The 23,157-nt window shown below is 38.7% G+C and overlaps 2 protein-coding genes and 1 non-coding gene across 3 annotated transcripts; 1 reads left to right on the top strand and 2 right to left on the bottom strand.

Annotated features, from left to right (window-relative positions):
• Positions 1-1,197: 1,197 nt before the first annotated feature.
• Positions 1,198-3,252, bottom strand: LOC101292922 (isopentenyl-diphosphate Delta-isomerase I-like). The gene is made up of 3 exons (XM_004305932.1): positions 3,097-3,252; positions 1,498-1,600; positions 1,198-1,394 (listed from the first exon to the last, which is right to left on the bottom strand). The coding sequence occupies exons 1-3, from the start codon at positions 3,190-3,192 to the stop codon at positions 1,198-1,200; spliced, it is 396 nt and encodes a 131-aa protein (XP_004305980.1). The 5' UTR covers positions 3,193-3,252.
• LOC101302474 lies at positions 2,059-2,700 on the bottom strand. The gene is made up of 2 exons (XR_185037.1): positions 2,455-2,700; positions 2,059-2,416 (listed from the first exon to the last, which is right to left on the bottom strand). It is a non-coding gene; the product is annotated as an uncharacterized LOC101302474 (transcript).
• Positions 3,253-4,782: 1,530 nt separating the features above from the next.
• On the top strand, positions 4,783-10,283 carry LOC101302183. The gene is made up of 10 exons (XM_004304041.1): positions 4,783-5,201; positions 5,314-5,405; positions 5,695-5,830; positions 5,925-6,200; positions 6,288-6,432; positions 7,270-8,358; positions 8,444-8,682; positions 8,777-8,850; positions 9,751-9,859; positions 9,991-10,283. Exons 2-10 carry the CDS (start codon positions 5,341-5,343, stop codon positions 10,021-10,023), a joined length of 2,166 nt encoding a protein of 721 aa, XP_004304089.1. The 5' UTR covers positions 4,783-5,201; positions 5,314-5,340; the 3' UTR covers positions 10,024-10,283.
• Positions 10,284-23,157: the final 12,874 nt, after the last annotated feature.

Raw genomic sequence — 23,157 nt, 5'->3', positions numbered from 1 at the left:
TCACCAATTTTCGATAACGTTTTGAGTTTGGATCCACTCAGTCAACCTTAAACCAACGTCACTAATTGCACGAAAACATCACCACCCCTTCTTGACTTATTTTTGTAGATTCTTTCACACACACACTCTCACGTAGATGAGATGTAGCAGCCTATCTAAAAATTTGGGAAATTTAACCTCTCAATGATAGGGCTCCCCATAAGGAATAATAAGAGTAAATAGGGTTGACCGCCTTGATTGGAGTCAAAACATTACGGATCTAGCTCAAACCTCTAGGATATGAAGAAGGTATCGATACGAATTCGTAGCCCTTCGCGGATTCAGAATTGGAGTTACGGATTAAAAGTTATGATCCGTCGAACTTTAAGTCATAAATCTAGAAAAATGAAGAAATGAGAAGAGAGAGAGAAAATTCTCTCCGAAATACATGGAATGAGAGCTGATGGGTCAGCTACATATAGGGGGGAAAATAACCGACAATGAAAGGTCGGTCTAAGGAATTCGGCCAATGACAAAATGACGTACATGTGTCAACACGTAAGAGAATGTTTCTTCATGAAGTCAAAGGTGTCAAAGGCAAAAGATGATTATACTTTAGAAAGCCGTTATAAATAGCTCGGGTGTCGGAAATACATCCTGAAAACTTTCACAACTCATCATGTTGTGCACATTATTATAACACAGTCCGATTTGAGTTTTCTCGTATTGTCGGTATGGTTCCTCTTGATGGGTGTTTATGAACTTAGGGTTGACTTAGTTGAATAGATAAATTTTTTACCGCAGCAGTTTTATCTCTTTTTGATACTATCGAACAATGTGATTAGCCAAACTACGTTTCCTCCACGTTGTTATTGTATAATATGTTGTTGTCCACGTAACCAAGTAACAAAGTTAAACAACATTAGTAGGTATATTAGTATTTAATTGAATCAAACACACTAATTCGATAATATGATTCCGGAGTGGTAATAGGCACTTGGTAATTTTCGCGGAATTTTTCGAGTATCCGAGCTATTTACTATAATTTTTGACAAGATGTCATAATAAAAATGACTAAATAGTGAGATTTGACCCACGTGACGCGTTAAGAGCCGCTTATCTGTCTATGTCATTAAACTTTTATTTTTTTCCACCATTCCAAAACTTCAAAAATGCATACTAAATAGCTCCGGTGCCCAAAAAATTCACCGAAAAATGTCACAGACCACTCACGAGGCGTACTTCACAACCAGGTCCGTAAATTGGAGGTTCATCATTAAAAATTCTAGAAATTATTCCCGACATCGTTAAACAATCGCCGTCCTTAAACGTTCCGTCAGAAGGTGCCTTGTACACATCTTCAGCATGGATGCCCAGTTCATCCAAAAGCTTCCTTTTAGCAGCATTTCTTACTCCTGAAGGAGAGAATTGAGGGACAAAAAATCAGAGATAAGTAACTTCAAGGCAACTAAAACTGGTTCTCCAAAGAAGTTAAGGTACATAGAGAAGTGAAAATACCAAGGCACTCCTCATCGATAAGCTCAGATTCACGGTATAGTGGATGGCTGCAACAGGTGTTTGTCCACTCAAGAGGGACAGTTACCTTTGTGGCAAAACGTTGCTGCAAAAGAAAGACGCATATGTTTGCTAATTACTCACTGTATTCTTCTACAAATGCCAATAAAGAAGTGTACCAAAAATGCATTTACAGATTTCAAACGGAAACTATACACTCAACAACCAAAATGTAACTAGAAGTAGCAGCCAAAGGAAATGCTGATGATACATATTTACTATCCTTATCTACTCATGATGCTGTTAATACCACTTTTACATGAGTTACAAGTTCCATCAGAAGAGTGTATAAAGATGTGGCAAACATAATATTTGAAGATGAAATCAAACGATCAATGCCACCGAGGGAAAACATTTTCTACTCCAGTGATAGAGAAATCTGCAGCTACTGTACACCTTAACTATGTCAACCATTCAACTTCCAATTTCCATCAGAATTTTGAACCACATTCAAGAACACCTTTCTTACCTTGTTTTCAGTTATGATCCCTCTACCAACAACGCTTACAGTCGTACAGTCTAGTTTTGTACACAAGAACTTCATGCACAAAATATTGTACTTTAACGGCAAATGAGAGCAATGTCATGTTGTCTCAAATTTCAAAATCAGTTCAAGAACTCATTTAAACTCAGGTATTTCAGTGGTAAATATCATATATAATTATATCCAAACACATTACTAAACTAGATTGATGGCTGCCACCAAAGGGTCTACCTATTTGTATCAAATATAAAAGATCAGGGCAAGCCATCAGTTAACCTTCAGGTCCATTTTCAATACCAATGGTCTCCGGTTTCAATGTCAAAAAACACAACCCCCCACATTTCCTATACACGTTAACCGGATTTCAATACTGCCAGCCTTCATACAAGTATATATGTGAGACTTGGTTCCGCAGCAAAATAATGAGAACTCAATTATATTACCCGAGTAAAGTAATCTCTGAACAACCATAATAAGTTCCCCAGGATCTAATGAATTCATGAACATATATGCTTTCAAGTAACATGACCTAAGCAAATAAAAGCACCTGAAGAAGCAGAAAGAAATTAAACACTATAACCAAATCGTGAAATTGAACCACAAGCACATAACAAAAAAAACTGGTTCACAAGAAGCCACCAGAGCAAGCAACACAATTATAATATCCAAATGTTGAAAAACCAAATCCTAGAAACAAATAACTCTCAAGCTTTTGATGGATGATTCTTATTCAATTCAAGAAACAACTACGGCTTATATAGCCATTACAGAAGGATAAGAAATTCAAAACAAACCACATCTTTACAACCCTAAGACTGTGGTCGACTCAACTAAAGAATAGCTCAAACTCTAACTAGTAAATAACAAGCTCCTCATAACTAGGAGTTATTAACAGATACGAAGACCAAGCAATCCTATCAACTCAAACTACTTAACCATCATCCAATTGAAATGCAACGACCAAGTCTCCAACACCAAAAGCAACACAATTAAGCCCTAGCCTCCATTCAATTCCTCTTCAATTCAACACATTATTCAAAAAAAAAAAAAAATCTTACGGAATGTCCCAGGGCTTGGAGCTCATTAGAGAGGACGCCGAGCCTGGAGTGCTTGTTGAGCAAGTACTCCTCGTCGTAGGTCCGCGGCGGCAGCATATCGAACCATTCCTGCTGAGCTATGTTGACCGAGGGCTTTCTGAGAGTGTGGCCGACTATCTCGCGCTTCCAGACTGGAGATTAGGGACTTGGAGAGGGAAGAGAGGCGGTGGATTTGGGAGCGGTTTCACATCATTGGAGATCGTCTCCTTGCTCTTCGGCTCAAAATTCATCGGGAACCCAAAACCTCCAGCACCTCTGTTCCTGATTTGTGCTGAGACTGCACCAAACCATGAGATCCATCTCCTTTAGGGTTAATTCACGTTGGACGTGTTCCTCACGCCCTGGAAAGTGAGCGTGAGCGTGGTCCATTTGAAGTGACCTCTGACAGCTGACGGATGAGTTTTAACGGATGTTAACTGTGTAATTACCTCACTGCCCTTCAAACTCAAATTCTGTGGACAGAAACGCGCCACGTCAGCATGGCCCACAGTGGCCCAAGTTGATCGCGGGCGCAATGCAGAATTCCTTTTTAATAATATGTCATCGTTACAATAATACAGTGACTCAATCCAATAACAGAGGATGATCGAATCATGTACATCCATGCCAGCTCGAGCAAGTGCATTATGCAAATTATGTACGAGCTTGTCTTTCTGTTTTAGAGACACAGCCACCTGCCCCTTCCTCCATCTCATGTAACCCCTACGGCCCTGTCAATAAACGACACGAAATGAAGATTCCGTTCCAACGGCCTCAGATGAGGCCAAGGATCCAGTTTGCCAGGGTCCCACTACTGCTAATCATTGTAATATTCCCTTGTCGTGGTGGGATCATGCACCATTCATGCCAATGTGGGTGACTGCCCATGTTTCCTTATGCTTCTTATCCTCTTCCCGACCATAATGCTAGCTAGGAATCGCTTTGCCATTGTTACATTGGGAATTAATCCTCGAATCATATTTATCGAGAATTATAGTCATTATGTTGTAATCGTTGATTTGAAAATTTTAATTGTTAAAAGACTAAAACTTCTATGTACATCTCTTCTGTACTTGTTGGTCGCATTGTTTTATTTTAACCAACACTTAAAAACCATCATGAAATATAATATTCATGTATCTACACGCCGTACATTGATGACTTTTTGGTTCGAGAGACACGTGATAAGTAACTATCATTTCTGAAAAAAAATAGAAAAAATCGACGGTTCATATAAATAGAAGAACCCTATTCCTATATGCATTTAAAGCTTTCTTTCCTTGTGATTGGATCTCCCTATAAATGTTCGTCGATAAGTGGACCGTTTTTAAATAGAAAGTCTAGCATGCAAGAACCAAATCATTATTTATGAGCACCCCCGGTCATAAATCTCTTTAACAGCTACCCACGCGCTTTTACTTCCCTATCAGGCTAAGCTACGGCTAAATATCTGACCCAGAAGACAAGAGCTACGGCTAAAACACTCTTTAAAAATGATTTTTAATGTAGTAATCAAAAGTCAAAACGAAATCGCCGTAGATTTTCTTTTTCATTATTTAATCCCTCTTTTAATTAAGGAAAGGAAAAAAATAAGCTCATACGGTAACGAGCATGCGAGTGAGTACACGGAAGAATATTACCCGGGAAAGGGAATATGTGGCGGTTTTAACTTCCCAGAGGATTCGTTTCGTCTCCAAATCCCCATTCCAATTACCGGCAAGCAAGTACGTGTCTCTCTCTCTCTCTCTCTCTCTCTCTCTCTAGACTCTTCTGTTATCCCGGTTTAGGACACCAATGAGGTTATGACGGGAAGCGTGAGACAGACTCCTCACCCTCCTCTATTTACCAAATTGCCCTCCCATCCTCTCATAAACTGATTCCCCGGAGCAACAGACGCGTCTTCTCTCTTTCTCTCTTCCCTTGGAAATTCGAAGAGAAAGGGTTTGGTCCTGGAAATTTGAACCGGAGGATTGCGGTGGAATCCTCGCCGTCGATTTTTCCATCGAGGACTTCCGTTCGCTCTCTCTCCCCCCGTATGAAGTTCGCCGGAGATTGTTCCGTTCATCATCAACGGCAGCAGCAACGAGGTGTTTATCAAATCTGTAGTTTCCTTTTACATTCATGCAATGTATGAACAAAGAGGATGCGATTTTAGATTGTTAGATTTGTGATTGTGGATTTTGATTTTGTCGGAAGCAGTGGCTGGTGGTAATTGGAGCTTACATCATGGATTTTATGGGGAAAAGTGACGCCGGCCGGTGCATTTCCCCCCTCACTGGTTTGCAAATTGGGTAACCAATCTTTCGATTTCGATTGTTCTGAATTAGTTTTAATCAGTTGTGATTGATACTCTGAATAATCAGCTCAATTCCTAAATGTAGTCGATTTCGTTGCTTTGAGTTTGCTGCTATAAGTGGTGTTTGTGCGTGTGACCGTGTGTCGTTACAGTAATGCTATACGTAGAGATAACATTGTGCTTCTTCAGCTGCTGAACGCATAATGTACCGTTGATTTTGGTTGTTTGCTGTTGTGTGAGCAAGGAAGTGAGGCTTTTTTTTTTGTGTGTTGTGATGATTGCAGGGACTTGCAGTCTTATCTTTCGGATCTTAGCCTAGTGCTGGCTTCAGAGAGTAGGAAGTTTTATATTTTGGTGGACAATCGGCCATGGCTGAGAGGTTCTCGGCCAGCACACTTCTGGCAATTGATGGTTACCAAGGTCACTTATCCCATCTCCGTAGTGTTTACTAGTTTCCCTTTTTCTTTTAGTTTGATTGATGGAAGATTAAAGTTTAACGTTGGTTGAATTTCAGTCAAGGTTATCTCCTTTTGCAAACTCTAAAGCGCTGAAGGACAGAAAACAAGGAAAGAATGCGTGCTCCAAGACTGTTAAACCAAAAAAGTTTACTAGGTGGGTATCATTCATCAAAGCAGAAGCATTGTCTCGGAAGAGGGTTTTGCTGCCTGTAAAGAAACTGCGCAATTCTTTGCTTTTAAGCAGTGAGTTGCATAGGACCTTGTATGGTTTCATTGTGTTTGAAGTTGCATGGAGTAACGTTCGAGGTATAAATTACTTGAATGAGCTTCAGGTATCACCCCTTATCCTTTAACTCTTGTATCTACTTCATTGTAAGTGTTGTTGTGTTCAGTGTCATTATTTTCTTTGTCACTTTCAGACTGACACGTCACTGGCTGCGGAGGCTAAATTCATGGAAAGATGGGAATTCGACAGTATTGCTCAAGCTGCAAACTGTATATCTTCTTGGTTCTCAGGAACAGTCTCTGAGAATCGACAATTGAGAGAGTACCTAGATTCCCTGGGTAATATTCTTTACCCTCTTGATCTCTGATCTGGATACATGAGATTATGGTATTTACTGTTATAGTTTGACATTATTATTCTGATGACATGGGGTTTTCATTGTTTAAGTTTTCATCTTTTTACCAAGCATTGAGCCTCAATGTCTGAAGTATTTGTCTGTACTTGAAGCCTTAATATTTTATTTTTTTTGGCTTCTACTGCTTAATCTAATCAAGCAAACAGATTGCTTAGCTAGATGTCTTATGTGTGCGTCTAAAGCTTAACCTATTCATATTAGAGTAGACAGCTTATTATTGGAGTTTCATTTTTGCTTATTATTACAGCTTAATCTTTGCTATTAAACTAGACAGTATCAAATCTTTCTCTTGGTATATTGCTACGTTGTAGTCCCACTCAGCAGTGGCTGCCATGAAGTAGTTTACTGTTAAAAATAGAGTACACAGAAGCAATTGTGAGTAGTTTGTGTAAACAGCTGTAGATTCAATAACATGATGGTTTGATATATGCAAAAATGGAGCTATTGCGTATGACTCAAGGTTGGCAAAGGGTTATTGTCTTAGTGATAATCAGCAGTTGCCTCCATGTCCTTCTACATGTAACATGTAACTTTACTATCTTGGACATAAATGACATTCTCTGTGGATCATCTTTCCGTTGCTAATTGATTTGAACGTTTGGATAATTATATACTTTGTACATTATTTGTTCATAAATCTCCATATGGTTAGATCTTGTTTTAAGTGTTCTTGATGGTGCTGGAACTAACTACTGTATTTTCTTAACTAATAGAAAGGAGAACTGAATGTTTGGTTTTGTTCTTTTGTGAACTTTTATAGGAGAGGTGTTTTATGATGCCCAAGTAAGCATGCCAGTTGATGTTGATGTTGAAGACGACTTTTCTTTCAATCGTCTTTCTATCGAGGAAAATTCTCTTCACAGCCTCAGTAGCAACTATAGTGTATGCTCTCCAACCAGTGGCGGTAGCACTAGCATTCCTCATTCACCTCCTCCACCTACTGGACCTTACAAGAGAAGGAAAATAGCAAGCTCCCTTTGTATTGGAGATGGCGTTGATGTAAGTTCTGAGGAGTTTCCAGACTGCGAGACCTATACTACTGACTACGAAGATGCTGCTGAAGTTACCCAGAACATGGAAGATGATATACCAGTGAATGTGAATACCTCTACGGACTGTGAAGAGGCTGTTGAAGCTACTCAGTACATGGAAGAGGCTATACCTGTGCCAGCTGAGACACATAACAGTGACTGTGAAGATGCTGTTGAAGCTACCCAGTACAAGGATGTCTTGATCTTATTCAGGTTCAATGACCATGACCTCCCGTTTAAACTCAGAGATATAATAATGTCTGATCTCCGGTTATTGACCTTGCTGGAGGCTGGGCTTCCATCTTGGGCTATCTTCCTTCAATCTTACCCAGGATTTTGCAAAATTTATCGCCCGTGGATGTGTCCTCTTGCAAGAGCTTTATATGTGGTTATCTCAGTTGCCACCGTCCTTATTGGATTTTATGACCTGTACAAAAATGTTCCAGTTCTCAAGGCAACTGCATCTCGTATTTGTGGGCCTCTATTTGATTGGATAGAAACCTGGTCAATGGTAACAAGGATCAAATACTTGGGAACAATGCTATTTCTGCATCACTCTCAGAAGGTTGTTCAGTGGTTCTTGGCTATCAGAAGGACCACTCGCTCCTTCTTCTCAGTTTTAGCCCAGCCGATGTTGGAACCTTTCGTACAGTGCTTTGGATTCCTTCTCCCAGTTTGGAATGTGCTTTTCGAAGTATTGGGGAGCATCTGTACAATGATTTTTTTTCTGATCGAGTCTTCTTGCAATATAGTGGAGAACTTGGTGGAGGCTTTGCTGTTTCCAATATGGTTTGTCCTTTCGTCCATCTGGAGCATTGGTAGGTCTTCCAATGTTTTTGAGTTCTTATTGTCTCAGAGTTATTAAGCCAGTGATATAATAATCTTGTTTCTGTTGCATTGCAGCCACTTCTGTTGTATATCCGATATTTAGGATGCTGTGGGCAATACTCTATGCTCCAATTCGCATGATTCTTGCTCTAGGCAATATCATAGCCTTTCTTCTTACTTGTATATATGATACGCTTCGAGATTCATGGAAGTTCATTACCGACATATTCCAGTTTGCTTCAGCTTCTCAGGCAACAGTGAGGACTGTTGAAGTTTCCATATGGCGTTCACTTTGGAATGACCTCTTTTCACAGGTTGTAAGATAAGTTTATAATTGTAGTTTGTGATTTATGTCGCTGTTAGGTCGATGGTTTAATTAATCACCATTCTTTCGTTCTTGCATTCCAGATTTTTCGTGCTCTCAGGAGTATATTAAACGGTTTTGTTGCATTCTTCACAGCTTGTAACAGGCATCGGCTAAGGTATACTTATAGTTGCTTTGCTTTCCATACTGCTTAGATCTTATTAATCTGCAACTTTCTGCTCTCTATATATGGGATTATTTTCTATTGGTTGCTTAGGCATACATCATTTACTGTCTAGTCTAGGACTGAATATGATATGTTTGTGCATTGTTAAAGTTTGTCGTGGTACTTATATTTTTAAGTTCATGTGATGACAATTATTACATTACAAGGTTTGGCACTTCCCTCAACTCAAAGCTAAAAGTTTTTACAAGATTGTTGGATTTGGAAAAACAATTACGTGATTAGGAGAAAGGTGTGTCTCTCCCTAGGCCTCCTCGGCCTATAATACGTTAATTGCAAGGAATCTTTCTGATCTGTTTGTGTCTTATGTTCCCTTTCTTCGATCCTTTAGTTGCAAGATCTTCCCCTTCGTACCATAAATCCATAAGGCTATCAGTTTGATCTTAGGGACCTATTGAGGATCCTTTCAGTAGCCGGTGTTTGGGGATTTAGAATACAAGTGTGAGATACTTGGCATTTGAAATCTTTATAGTATCTAAGAAATGAAGCCTATCGATCTGTTCATGTACATTTTAGATGTACTTTACAAGTTCAAGTTGTGAGATTTTATGTTATTTTTTCTGTTTTTTTTGTTTTTTTTTTTTTTTTTAACTTTCTTAATAACTAGTTACAATACATTGCATTCCCATTCTAGCTTACTGATTCCTTCTTATATGGTTCTAAACTTTGGTATAAATGCCTCAAACTTCCGTTGCTGACATCCTATTTATACATGATGAAGCATGTAATCCATTTCCTCTTATCTGCAAATGTCATCCTTAGATTTCCTGAGTGTTTGTAAGATAGTGTTGGTTTACCTTCCCCGCTAATGGTTGTCCAATGTGATGATAACAGCATCTATAATCATATAAAAGAGTTTAACGAAAGATTACTAAATCGAACGAAAAGATTACGGCGTGAAGATTCAAGACGTGGCAGGCAAACCATTGAGGCTCAACAGCTGGTTAGTTATACTACTATGTGTGGATTTAGATGATGGATTACATTTCCAGTATTGAGCTGATGATTGCTACTTTGACTTGTATGTATGCCAATATAGATTCCTAAACAGATGTTTTTCTTCTGGCTCTGCAGTTAAGATTAAGGAGAAAAATTGCCCTTGACTAGGGTTTTACACATCCATCGCGGAATCAGTCTGGATATACTGTTAAAAATACAGCTTTAACGATGTATGATATGTATCTTGGCCTTAAAGGGAAAAAACAAGAGATGTAGCAAACGAGAAATGCATGCAGCACCAATGGACTGTTACTCACCATAGGAAGAGCTTCAATTTTCACATTCTTTTTCGTGTTAGTTGCCATTTGTTGATTCCTTGTAGGGGCAGCCTGTATATCTCATAAGGAATTTTAGTGTTGTAGATCTTGTCTAATCTGATCGTTTTGTAAAAGTCAATTTTTCATCTTTTAATTGCACAGCTAATTTGCACAGTTACTAGGTCATATGTGTGTGTGTGTGTGTGTGTGTGTGTGTGTGTGTGTGTGGGCATCAAGACAAAGCGATCGGAGCAGTACTTCTCTCTCGCAAAGTTGATCAAAATTAGGGTTTGATCGAAAGGAAAACAAGAAGGATGGAGAGAATGGGAACAAGAGAGAAGAAGAAGGTTGCTGAGTGGGACAGGCCGATCTACCTACACGTGAAGGCCGGAGCCAAGTCATGTTTATGGTTCATAATTGAGGACGGACGGCGGCCAAGGGAACAAGGATCTGAAGAGAATGACGACGATGATGATAAAGTAATCTTCCGTGGATTAGATCTTCCCCAGCTTGGTTACCTGCGCCTTCCTTACAGCCTTGTGGTGTTGAACTCCCGATTATACATGATTGGTGGACATAAATATACTGGTAAAAGTTCAATAGAATTTTCTATCGGGTATGATCACTTGGACTTATGGGAACAACCAAGCAAGCAACAATGGCGTTTCGAAAAAGATGAATGGACTTTATATTCGACCGGCTCGGTGGCCTGCCCCGGTGACGGTCTCGTCTATACCTTGGCACCTCGACGCTGCTACCGTTTCCGTTTCGATCCGCGCAGGGGCGGTGATGTCCGTTCAGAGTTCCCTTCTGAATTCCCAATCAAATTAGGAGTTGCACCACATCTTGTCAGTATTTCTAATAAGTATATTTACGCCTATAGCAAAGGCGCCGGATCTAATACCTTGGTTCGGTTTGATTCGGAGAAAAAGGAGTGGGAGTGCCTTTATAGGAATTTCTGGGGTCGCTTGGCCCCGGAGTGGTGCTCTACGGTGACTCCTACTTAGTATGCTTTGGGACCAAGAAACCAACATGCAGTTCCTTCTCCCACCAGCCTGGTTTGTACGTGTTTGATATTGGCCGGCGTCAGTGGCTCGATCAACCTGTCAAGGGACTTGATGATGCTCTTCCGGTTATCCCAGAAGGGTACGAGGAGGACCCCGTTTACAACTACTTTTTACCGCTCTTGTTCCATATTGGAACCGAAAGGTTTGCTTTGGTTTGGGACAAGTATTTGCAAAATGTCGGTTGCGAGCTTCATTGCCACAAATTCATATTCGACTACACTCGCAGCAGCGGCAGCGATAGCACTACCGAAAAGAATTAACAACCATCCTCATTTGTTGCTCGGAGACTCTCAAATGGAGTCCTTATTCAGCAAGGCGGCAAATTACTTGGTTGCACTGTAGGAATGTAAGCACGGTAATATGAATTAACATCATGCTTTTGTATTATTGTCATTCTTGTCAAATCTGATAACTTACTAAATGCTTTGTGTTTATTGATAGCGAATCTTCTGCATGAGAGAAAGGAACAATGCGTGGATGATCTACACTTGTGTAGCTAGTTCATCTAAAGAGCTTACAAAGAAGGTCTTCATAGCTAGCTGTACTAATGTTATCTTTGGATATCTCTTAGATGTTGAGCTGCATCATTTGAAGCATACTGTTGCTACTTTTTTGTGTTTAGTGAGTGGCTTGATTTTACATGTCTGAATATTGCACTCCAATTTTAATTTGATTTTCTCTTGAGATTGATTAAAGATTAATGGACCTACAAAAAGAAAGAAGACTAATAACGAATATGTTTCTAGTGCAAGCAACTTACTTTACAATTTCAGTCTGTATGTTCTCATATGATACAACAAATCTCCTACGCTGTTGGCGATTCCTGTTTAGATGGAGAATAGGTATGCGTTAGATGAGCAGTAACAAATTAATGGGGTACATATCCATTCATCATGAATTTTAAACAGTGGCTGATAAAAAAATTGACATGAAAAATTGCAGAGTTATCTCAACTTATTAGAATGTTACTGTAGAGTCTGATATTCCACTGATTTCACATCAGAAGTCACCGATCATTCAATTTTCATTTTTGATTGCTGTAAAATCACTAAAATGAATACTCACTATCCATCAATGTTTGAAATTGAGATTCAAATTAGAATAAGATCCAGAAACCGAAAAATTTGACCCCAATGCTGGGGATTATAGAAATTTTTAGTAAATGAATTTCAAGAGCGCTTGAAGGTACTTGGATTCCGAATGCTGAGGATAACAGTATCTGTAGCTCAGTAAACTGAATTCCAAAACCCCACTTAATACTCAGATTCCATTTCCACATCACATCAATTCTAATAAGTTACGGACAGAGCAAATTCGAAATTGAGAACAGATTGATAGCAACATAGCATAACACAGAGCGCCTTCTTTCATAACATTATATGTTCAAAACTGTGCAGCTCCTTCAGTCTGGTGCAAGATAGCATCAATCTCATCCCCGGCTTCCATTTCAAGCTGAAGCAAGGAAACAATAGTTACAATACAGAGAGCCAAATGTCTCATACATTAAGGGAATAATAATTTGCCAAAAATAATTGATATTATACGTTGTTTTAAGACCTTCCTTCTTCTTCTTCATCTTCCTTTTTGGTTTATTCGTTTTCTTTTTCTTCGGTCCAATGAAAACTAGGTCATCTATGTAAGTGTGTGTGTGTATATAGGCATCAAGACAAAGCGATGGGAGGAGTACTTCTGTCTCGCAGTCGGTCAAAGAAGAGAAAAGTTGATCGAAACTATGATTTGTTCGAAAGGGAGAAGATGGGAACGATGGAGAGGACGGGAACAAGAGAGGAGAAGAAGGTTGCTGAGTGGAACAGACCGATTTACCTACAGGTTAGGGCCGAAGACAAGTCGCGTTTATGGTTCGTAATTGAGGACGGACGGCGGCCAAGGGAACAAGGATCTGAAGTCGCTTGGCTCCCGGAGTGGTGCTCTACGGTGACTCCTACTTAGTATGCTTTGGGACCAAGAAACCAACATGCAGTTCCTTATTCTCCCAGCAGCCTGGTTTGTACGTGTTTGATATTCGCCAGCGTCAGTGGCTCGATTAACCTGTCAAGGGCCTTGATGATGCTCTTCCGGTTATCCCAGAAGGGTTCGAGGAGGACCGCGTTTACAACTACTTTTTACCGCTCTTATTCCAAATTGGAACCGAAAGGTTTGCTTTGGTTTGGGACGATTATTTGGAAAATGTCGGTTGCGAGCTTCATTGCCACAAATTCACATTCGACTACACTCCCAGCAGCGGCAGCGATTGCGCGCACTACCGAAAAGAATCAACAACCATCCTCAGTTGTTGCTCGGAGACTCTCAAATGGAGTCCTTATTCAGCAAGACGGCACATTACTTGGTTACACTGTAGGAATGTAAGCACCTTAACATCATGTTTTTGTATTATTGTCATTCTTGTCAAATCGTTAATCTAGCTCATGATAACTTACTAATTGCTTTGTGTTTATTGATAGTGAATCTTCTGCACAAGAGAAAGGAAAAATACATACGCGTGGATTATCTACACTTGTGTAGCTAGTTGGTCTAAAGAGCTTACAAAGCAGGTCTTCATAGCTAGCTGTTATCCTCATTGTCTTTGGTAATGTACTGAAGTTATCTTTGGATTTATATTTTCGTCATATCTCTTCGATGTTTAGCTGCATCATTTGAAGCATATTGTTGCTACTTTTTTGCGTTTAGTGAGTGGCTTGATTTTACATGTCTGAATGTTGCACTTTAATTATTTTATTTGCTCTTGAGATAAATGGACCTACGTTCAAAAATAAAGAAGACTAAATAATTAATATGTTTCTGGTTCAAGCAACTTACTTTTCAATTTCAGTTTGTATGTTCTCAGAAGATAATGATACAACAACTACTGGTATCTCCTACGCTGTTGGCGATTCCTGTTTAGATGGAGAATAGGTCTATGTTACAAGCTTCAAACTTGTGATGTGGGATGTTATCGTGGTGATTGAAGAGAGTTTGGTATTGAAGAGGATGCTATCAATATGATTGAATATACTGAGAATTGAGAGGGTATCATGTGAATTGGCTACTGATATGAATTTGGACCATGTGAATTGCTATATATGAATTTGGCTACTGATGTTGTTGGCTTTACTTTTACAAGCCATGTTTTACAGGAATAAGTTAGGAATTTTTATTCAAAGTGGAGGTAGGAGATTGAAAAAAGAAAAAGAAGACTGCATTATGAATGCAATAAAGTCTCATTAACTTCTGATTGAATTGTTCTGATTTTGATTTTGTGGAATGATGTGTGATGATGATCTAGCTATTGTGAAGTGGTTCAGCTGTTTTGATAGTTTTGAACATGTAATTTTTCAGTCGACACTCGTATATCTCTAACCTGTGTTTTACTACCCAGTTGTGCACTCTTTGTAAGTTTCGTTAGTGACTCAGTTCTTACCTGCAGGCAAGTAAGGCTAGTGCTGCTGCAAGTTGTGTCTAGAGCTGCCACTGCTAGTATAAGCAGTTGTAGTAGCATAAGCGAGGTAGTCTACGACTCGATCGATTGAAAATGAAGCATGTGAAGCAGAAAATTCTTTTCTTATATGTTCTTATATGTAGATCTTATTTATTGATATACTTTGGGAGTCCAAACTCAAGAAATCCATAGTTTTTGCTTGGAATTTATTGGTATACAAGTACAACATATAGACTTTTCGCATTGTTGTTGTTAGATCAACCTCAAACGAATGTCAGCAAATGTGATGTGTACATTTTGCATTATATATATATATATATATATATATATATATATATATGTTCTTATATGTGGATCACCTTAATTGTAAGACTTGTCTAAGCTTCAACCTTTCAATCTGTAGCTGCCAATTCAAATACTTGAAGAATATGGCTTTGAAACTTCAACACCTCATAGGTGCATGTGATACGTATGCTTGGAATTCCTATATATATAGCTGTTCTTCGCTTTTAATTCTACACAGTATTTGTTCATACGGCAAGTATTGTTACGCAACGAGACCCAAAAAATGGCTAGAAATTATTTTGTTGTTGGTGGTGGTGGTCATGGAGTGGGAGTAGGTCTCAGTATTTTGGCAGACAACTCTGGCGGCCTGCTTTTGGTTGGCATGGTTCTTATGTCTCTCTCACTCATATCGATGGTCATATTTGCTTGTGGATCATCAAGCAAGAAAAGGAGGGGTGGCGGTGGTGGAGGAGGCGGTTGTGGTGGTGGTGGTGATGGTGGTGGCGGTGGTGGTTGTGGAGGAGGTGGTGGTGATGTTGGTGGCGGTGGTGGTTGTGGAGGAGGTGGAGGTGGTGGTGGTGGTGGTGGTTGTGGAGGAGGTGGTGGTGGTTGTTAGAAAACTAAGGTTGTAACTTATCATTTTTTTATGTTCCCCTACCAGTAAAGTTCTATTTACCGGTATATGTAGTTATCATTGTCTGTTGTTGTATAGATTAGATCGGGAAATAAATGAAATTTTTTGTATACGGCAACATGTAGATCAATACAATGTACTTTCTCACTTTTCTGTTTCTATCTACAGACTACAATCCATTTACTACAATCCGGCCGACGCTATAAAAATGTAAAATCTGCTAACACGCGTGTGGTATTGAGATCTTGTATTAATCAAAATATATGCAACTTCTTTGTAATCAAGATTAGAGAAGACAACTATTCCAGTTGCAGGAGTTGTAGCTTTAAGAGACAGCTTAATTAGTAAAAAATAAAGGACCAAGGCTACCAGAATATTCAAGTGGAATGTGACTCAAAGCTGGTTATTGACGCTATTAATAGAAGAATCAGCATCCCTTGGAGACTTCTCAAGCTCATTCATGACATTAGAGATTTTGCAATATCCTTCTCTTCTGTTTGCTTTATGCATGTGTTTAGAGAAGCCAATAACATGACAGACATCATTGCTCATGAAGGACACTAACTTCCGAATGGTCACATTTAGAGTAATAGATTTCCATGTTCAGCTACTAGAGTCTTACTTTTTGTTAGTATAAACTTGGGTTGCCCGACCCGTAATTTTACTTTTTTGTATCAAAAAAATAATATATGCAACTTTGATTAATAAGCTTTCGAACTTGTCAGCTACATATATGTTCGGTTCCAGGAAAGTTCTAAACAAGTAATCGTACATTCACTTTTAATTTCAAAGAAGTTTTCAATTTTGTGTAGCTAAGACATTGTCAACCAGCCTGGAAAGTCTGAGGTTGATCCCAAATCCAGTTTATATCTATATGTATATGCTTGGATGTTATCGTATATCTACTAGATATGTGACCCATACATTGAAAAAGAAAATGGCCAGAAATTACGGTGTTTTTGAGCAGGGCTGTAATAGGAGGTTTTATACGAACTTTCAGATGTGGCCTTATCAGGTGAGAACCTATAAACCAAAATTAGAATCTCTCACTTAACTAATACAGGAGACAACATATCCTTCAAGTTCTTGAACTTAAAAAAGAAGAAGAGGAGTTGTATGTGATAGGGAATGAACCTGAAAACTTCTATACTCGAAAAGTGAAATCGATCAATTAACAAATAAGGTTTTTTGTTATTTTTGATCTCTATATGATAAACATTTTTGGAGGCTCCCGAAAATCGGAAGTCCTGTACGACCGCACACATCGCACGGCCCAAAAGCCACCCTTGTTGTTAAGCACGCAGAGGGAATTTTCCCAAATAAAATATAAAAAAAAAAATCAGGGGTAGTTCTTTACAGTAGTTTTCCTAATATTGACTAACAAGAAGCTAGAAAGACACTTATATTTGCTTCTTCACTTACATTTGTGGTGACAAGCTTTTGTTTATGTTACTCATTTTTAATTTCTTTGTTTTTCTATTACCAGGAATTTCTTACACCTATACCAGAAGCTCACCAGCTTATTCATATGCCTTGGTTGAATTAATATCTCTCTTGATGGGCTTAAAGGTGCTAAAATTTTCTTCCTCACTTCTTAAAAGATTTACTCTCTAAAGGTTACTATACTCCGAACTTAGGAAACTGTACATGACAAGCATGACAAGCCCATCTCTGATCCCTTCACCATGAATTTTTTTATGGTAACTTAAACAGCAGCTGATAAAAAAATTTGACATGAAAAATTGCAGTTGGAAGAAGCTGCCACTTACGGTGTTAGAAAAGTTCTGTAGCCCATCTGCCAATTACTTTAACTACTAGGAGTACTATCTATTAATCTGTAGTGTGCTTTAGAAACTCCATAGGCAAAGACCTCTGCAGCCTCTAGAAATCCAGAATGCAAGATTCTTCATCAAATTAAAACCCTTTTTCCGCCTCCAAAATGCTTAGACTAATGAACTGAGGACAAAAGAATCCCTGTTAATCCCCTTATTGATACATGGTCCGAGTTATATGATATAGATGAGATGAAGGCACTTCGTGTATTGCAGCCCTCTACGAACTCAACAACCGGAGCCTGGCTAATCTTATAGACAGTAGGTAATTATGTTATAAACTGTTAAGATTGAAAAATGTGATCGAAAAGTACGTTGGTGTAATGCTCAATCCCTTAGTGGAAGGGTCCTATATCATGATTGAAGTAGTTGTATTGGTTCACTTTGTCTTTGGTACTCTAGTTTTACTCTGCAGGTGATATGATCCAACTAATAGTGTGTATAGTGTGTATAGTGTGTTTGTGTTTTTTCGTTGTGCTGTGTTAGACCATATTTTGAATAACGACTTTCTTATGTTTCTTTAGATAAATTCGGCAAAAATATCTTCTTGTCACTGTTTTAAAGAAGTACACATGGTTAACACATTTTTTTTTGTTAATTCAAGTTGTAAGTTTGTAAATAAAATTAAAATGTGTGGATAGAAAAATAGATGAGATGTGTTAATAACATCAACCTAAATTTTATTGTAGAACAACTATATCCACATAGGTTTGTAAATGTGCCATGAGCCTTTTAGCTCTTCAATGATGTTATCTTTCCGACCGAAAAAAAAATCCATTAGGGCATTACGAGAGAGATATTAGATGATGATTCGGATCTTATAATAGAATGAACATGAAGTTGTCTTACAATATAAGTTATTTTTTATTAATAAAAAAAAATACACACGCTAAAAAGGACAAAAATAGTTAAGCCGAACCACCAAAAAAGAAGAAGATGAAATGGGACTCCTGCTCCTTCTCCTCTCTCTCTCTCTCTCTCTCTCTCTCTCGTGCCTCTTTCTCACATACTTTCTCCTCCTATCAATAAGAAAACAATATTCTCGTCAACTTATCAAAAAAACAATATACATGTCAAAGTTGCAGTGTCAAATTAAACATTTGTAAAACAAACCTTTCACCATGTCCAACACCTTCTCTAATGAGTAATTCGAAGGAGTTTGCAAGTTTTGCTCAAGCGAATTCACACCCTCGTATAATGCTCGAAATAAGTCTTCTGGCAAAGCTTCAAAATCCTGGATAGAATAGAACAAGTCTATAACCTCGACTTGGGTGAGTTCAGGCTGTTCATTCAAGGAAATAACAAATAATAATTAGCAAACATGCACATATTCGGATCCGTCAAAATCAACGCAAAAAATTAGAACCTCTCGATGTGAGAACATATATATACCTGATTCAAATTTTGTGCATGTTGGCCGTAGTGTTTAACGCTGTTATATACATATCTTGGTAGTTCAAAGCTATCCACTTTGTAACCACCACGAAAAGTCAAAATTTTTTGCAACACGAGGTATGTGCTCAAATTATTTTTCCATGTCGTGTCATATTTTCGTATTGCATCGTTGAATTCAACATTTGTAGACATTGGATAACTGGGATCACACACCATCTTGTGCAAAGCTTCAAGAAACCTCACACTCTTTTTCTTGGTCATAAATACTGGATAATTGAAAACCCATAATTGCAAATCAGTAGCGGGATCTGGAAAAACTAGAATGACGTCGTTGATAAAGTCCTCAAATGCTTGAAGACGACTAGGATTCTTTGCTAGCGTCTTTATATCTACAATAAAGTTTCGGAGTATACCAACTTCAGTTTTGAAATCTTTACTTTTTGGAGCCCAATTCCAGAAGAGAACTCGTCCATCATCGGTTATGACCGTGTCATTCACAATGTCGCCAATCGAACCCGTCTTTTTATACCGATACTCCAATGCTGGACCAAGATTATCCAAAAACTTAAAAAGATCGACATCAGACCTATTCTTCTTTACAAAGTTGTCCAACCAGTGCTGCAATTTTTCAAACACACAAGAATATTTGACCTTACAAGCACCTCCATCATCAGAGTGCCGAGGCAAATGCCCATCTGGTTTTATCACGTATGAGGGGCTAGGGTTGTTTTCCTTCAAACTTTGATAGTGAGAACTGGCTTCTTCCAAAGTTTCGAACCTCCTTATTACTCCACGAGAATATTGTTTTGGAACTGGTTCAAAAATACCGTAACAAATTTCCGGGTCTCCAATATCTAAAGTCGAAATATGATAGCATACTTCCAATGTCTGCGAACAAGCGAAAGCCTCCTTACGCAAGCGGCTCTCAATATCTAGTGCATCCATTCTGCGCGCAAAGGAGAAATTATATTGGAAGACTCTGCACAGTAATGAGAATATTGACAACCAGTTAGCTAGCAAAGTATTTAATCAGTAACCGTTGCAACAAACCATGCTTTACATGTAATCTAGATAAGAACAAACATAATAACTTGATGTCAGTCTCCTTGATTGTTTCACGACCCAGACCACAAAACACTTCTCATATTAAAAAAATATAGAGCACGTCTATGCTTATATAGCAACAACCACCCAACTTAAGCAAGGAATCCTAACGTAGGTTTAGGAAAGTAGAGAAATATAATCCAAATCTAGAGGAAATCTACTGGGAAAAAAAATACTTTCCTAAAAATTTTAAAGGCAATTTTGTTGCCTTCACCGATGAGGACTTTGCAACAATTTCCCATATAGCTCTAATTAACCAACGGATGTCGAATAGTTAGATCAAATCCACGTCGTGTAGTAGAATTAAAACATAAAAATCCACAGTCCGTGACACTTAGTATTGGTTTGGCATTAATCCTTTAAAAAAATGGCAGTACGTACTTGCTTCCATGCAAGTCTCTCATAGTTTGTCTTAGATACGTTGCTCACTCAAATCTTTTAGATCTGCCATGTGTCTGTTGTACCACATAATTGTGCTTAATCTGGCTGCATTCCATACCATCTGTTTTAGCCCTTCTCCCGGATGCTTGGCTTTGAAATTATTGTAGAGATGCCTTACACAATGCCTATGCTCGGCATTAGGAAACAAACCTGCAAAATCCCATTAAGATCATGTTAGTGAACAAAGAATGACACCGGAATGGAATTAATAACATGAAATAAAACTGAAATACATACTTGCAATGGCATTTCCTAACCCTTTTTGTTTATCTGTCATGAATGTATAGCTGCTGTCCCATTCAATCTCTAAGTCTCACTTAAGATATTCAAGGAACCAGGTCCATGAGTCTTGGTTCTCCACCTCTACAACAGCATAAGCAATAGGGTACATAAGCATAAGCTCATCAGCATCTCCTGCTTCATCAGAACAATATCCTCTAAAACCCGTATCTTCAAACTCTTCAACAACTCTCGGATTAAAAATCATCAAACTCGTCATTTTCAAGATCATAGTCTGAGTCAACATAGATATCTGAACCATCATCAGATTCATCATCATCAACTACAACCTCTGATTGCTTGCTGGGCTTATCCCTTGTTTTATATCTTGGCTCTGCAGGCTTTCTCCCGCTTTTGTTAACCTTCTCAGCTGGCACAGGCCTTTTATACCACTTGAGTCTTCACCAACCATACCCGGATCACCCACGTTAACATCTTCACCTACCTCTACAGCTCCACTTCAAGATCAATCAAATCTGGGCCACCATCCTCATTAACTCCCACTCCACATGTATCTAACTGTTTAGCATGCAAATTAGCTTCTTCAAACATTCTCTCCTTTTCTGCTGCAGATACAGTGTTAAGTGGATTTTCATCAGATCTTCTGGCCTTAAATCACCCAATTCAGCCTCCATTTTTTTCCTCCTACCACCAACTTAATTTGTTTGGTCTTCGATGGAATCAGCTTAACCATCTCCAATGCCTCTGCATCGTTTTTGATTGGAATCCACCCCTCATTACATGTTTTCCTTGGAAGTTGAAGTGATAAGAAATAGGCTCCTCCCTGTACCCCAAAGCATAGGCAATGTTGTTCAATTCAATCAACGACAGGAGTTCACGGTCTAATCCGTCCAAGTAGATCTTCCCTCCCATCTTGTTAAACCTAGCCACTTTATATTTCTTACTCCCATCTAACTGCTTCTCAAAATAACCACCACCATGATGAATCTCCAATCTGTACTGATTATCTGGAACTGAAATAAAAATTATCATTTAGATGTGTATTCAATCATCATTCAACAATGTCAAACACTAAACTAAAGCATGAACTACTTGTCAAGAGTACATATAAAGGATCAAGTAAAACATTGAACTTTTACTAGTTTAACAGAACCGATTTGAACAAAAAAAGAAGAAGAAGAAGAACAGCTGATCCAAAGCTTCTGGGTTGGCAACTAAAGTCCAAGGAGCAAGATCAATATAAAACCACGAACACACAAATCTATTTGGCTTTATGCAATTATGCTTCATTCTTTATCACCAACTCCAACTAAAACAATTTCTTTATCAAACCTTCAGACCTTCTGCACACCGAATCACCGATGTCGAAAACCCAGGTTTAAAGCCAAAAAAAAAATCGTTCTCTTTTGTTCAGTCATGTGTGATTTTGTGGGATTCTCGTTTCACTCGACTAGTAAAGACGACTTACTTTTTGGTGGCTGACCAGATTCCTGAAACATCCTCCACAATCCACATCTTCGCCATCAAAGATACTCTCTACTGTTAGAGATTTGAATCGAGCCGTCTACTGATTTTCACTTGTTGAATCTTCTTCAAGTAAAAGATTGATCGAGGTGAAGAAAGATGAAATCTTCTCACTTTTGAGATAGAGTCGACATAGATGAGAATCATGAGATAGAGAGTCGGCTTTTGGCTTTTGGCTTTTGGAAGACATACACCGATTTTCACCATAGTAAATTACTATAAAGTTACTAACCAAATTTAGTTTATAAATACATTCTTTACACAATATCTTACATATGGACAAATATTAACAAATTAGGACAAACTAATATCTACATGTCATCTGTCGCTACAATTTTACCAGAATACCCTTCACTACATATTAACTGCTACTGTCGACGAGTAGCACAGTAGCACACTACCGAATAACACAATAGCACATTGGGTGCAGTAGCACAGTGGCACTCGATAAAAAGGTGCTATTACAATTTTTGTTCAGGCAATTCACCGGGATCAAACAAAGCTGCTACTGTCGCGATAGGAAACCTTCATAAAGCTACTAGCCTGCTACTGTCGCTATTAGAAATTTTCTACTACTGATGACGAAATGACTACTACTACCGCGAATCTAACCGCTAATGCCGACTTCTACTACTAATCTGCCTTCTACTGCCTACGTTTGCTACTCATCCCACTCTGCTACTCAACCCACTGCTACTGCCTCAACCAGTATAGTCCATTTCAATGCATTACCTCAACCCAATAATATAGCTCAACTTTCAAGGCATTGTCTTCGTCCGACCTCAACCTCCCACTGCTACTCAGAAGCTCAACCCAATCATATACCCAAATCTGAGCCCCCAAGATTCAGCGACAATTGAATTGATATTCTTTGAACAAGAATCAACTCATCTTCCTCCTTGACAATGTTGATTGCTCATGTCGTTGGCCTCAGATCAAGTAGCTTTAGTAGCAGATTGGATTTTGACCGCAGTGGATGACCGAGGAATATGTACAATGAAACCGAAAGGGATTGGTGGAGCCGTCG

Source organism: Fragaria vesca, linkage group LG6 (assembly GCF_000184155.1).
Source record: "Fragaria vesca subsp. vesca linkage group LG6, FraVesHawaii_1.0, whole genome shotgun sequence".
In the NCBI taxonomy this organism is placed as follows: domain Eukaryota; kingdom Viridiplantae; phylum Streptophyta; class Magnoliopsida; order Rosales; family Rosaceae; genus Fragaria; species Fragaria vesca.
The sequence above is the reverse complement of the archived record's forward strand: the minus strand, read 5'-3'. Positions and strand labels throughout refer to the sequence as shown.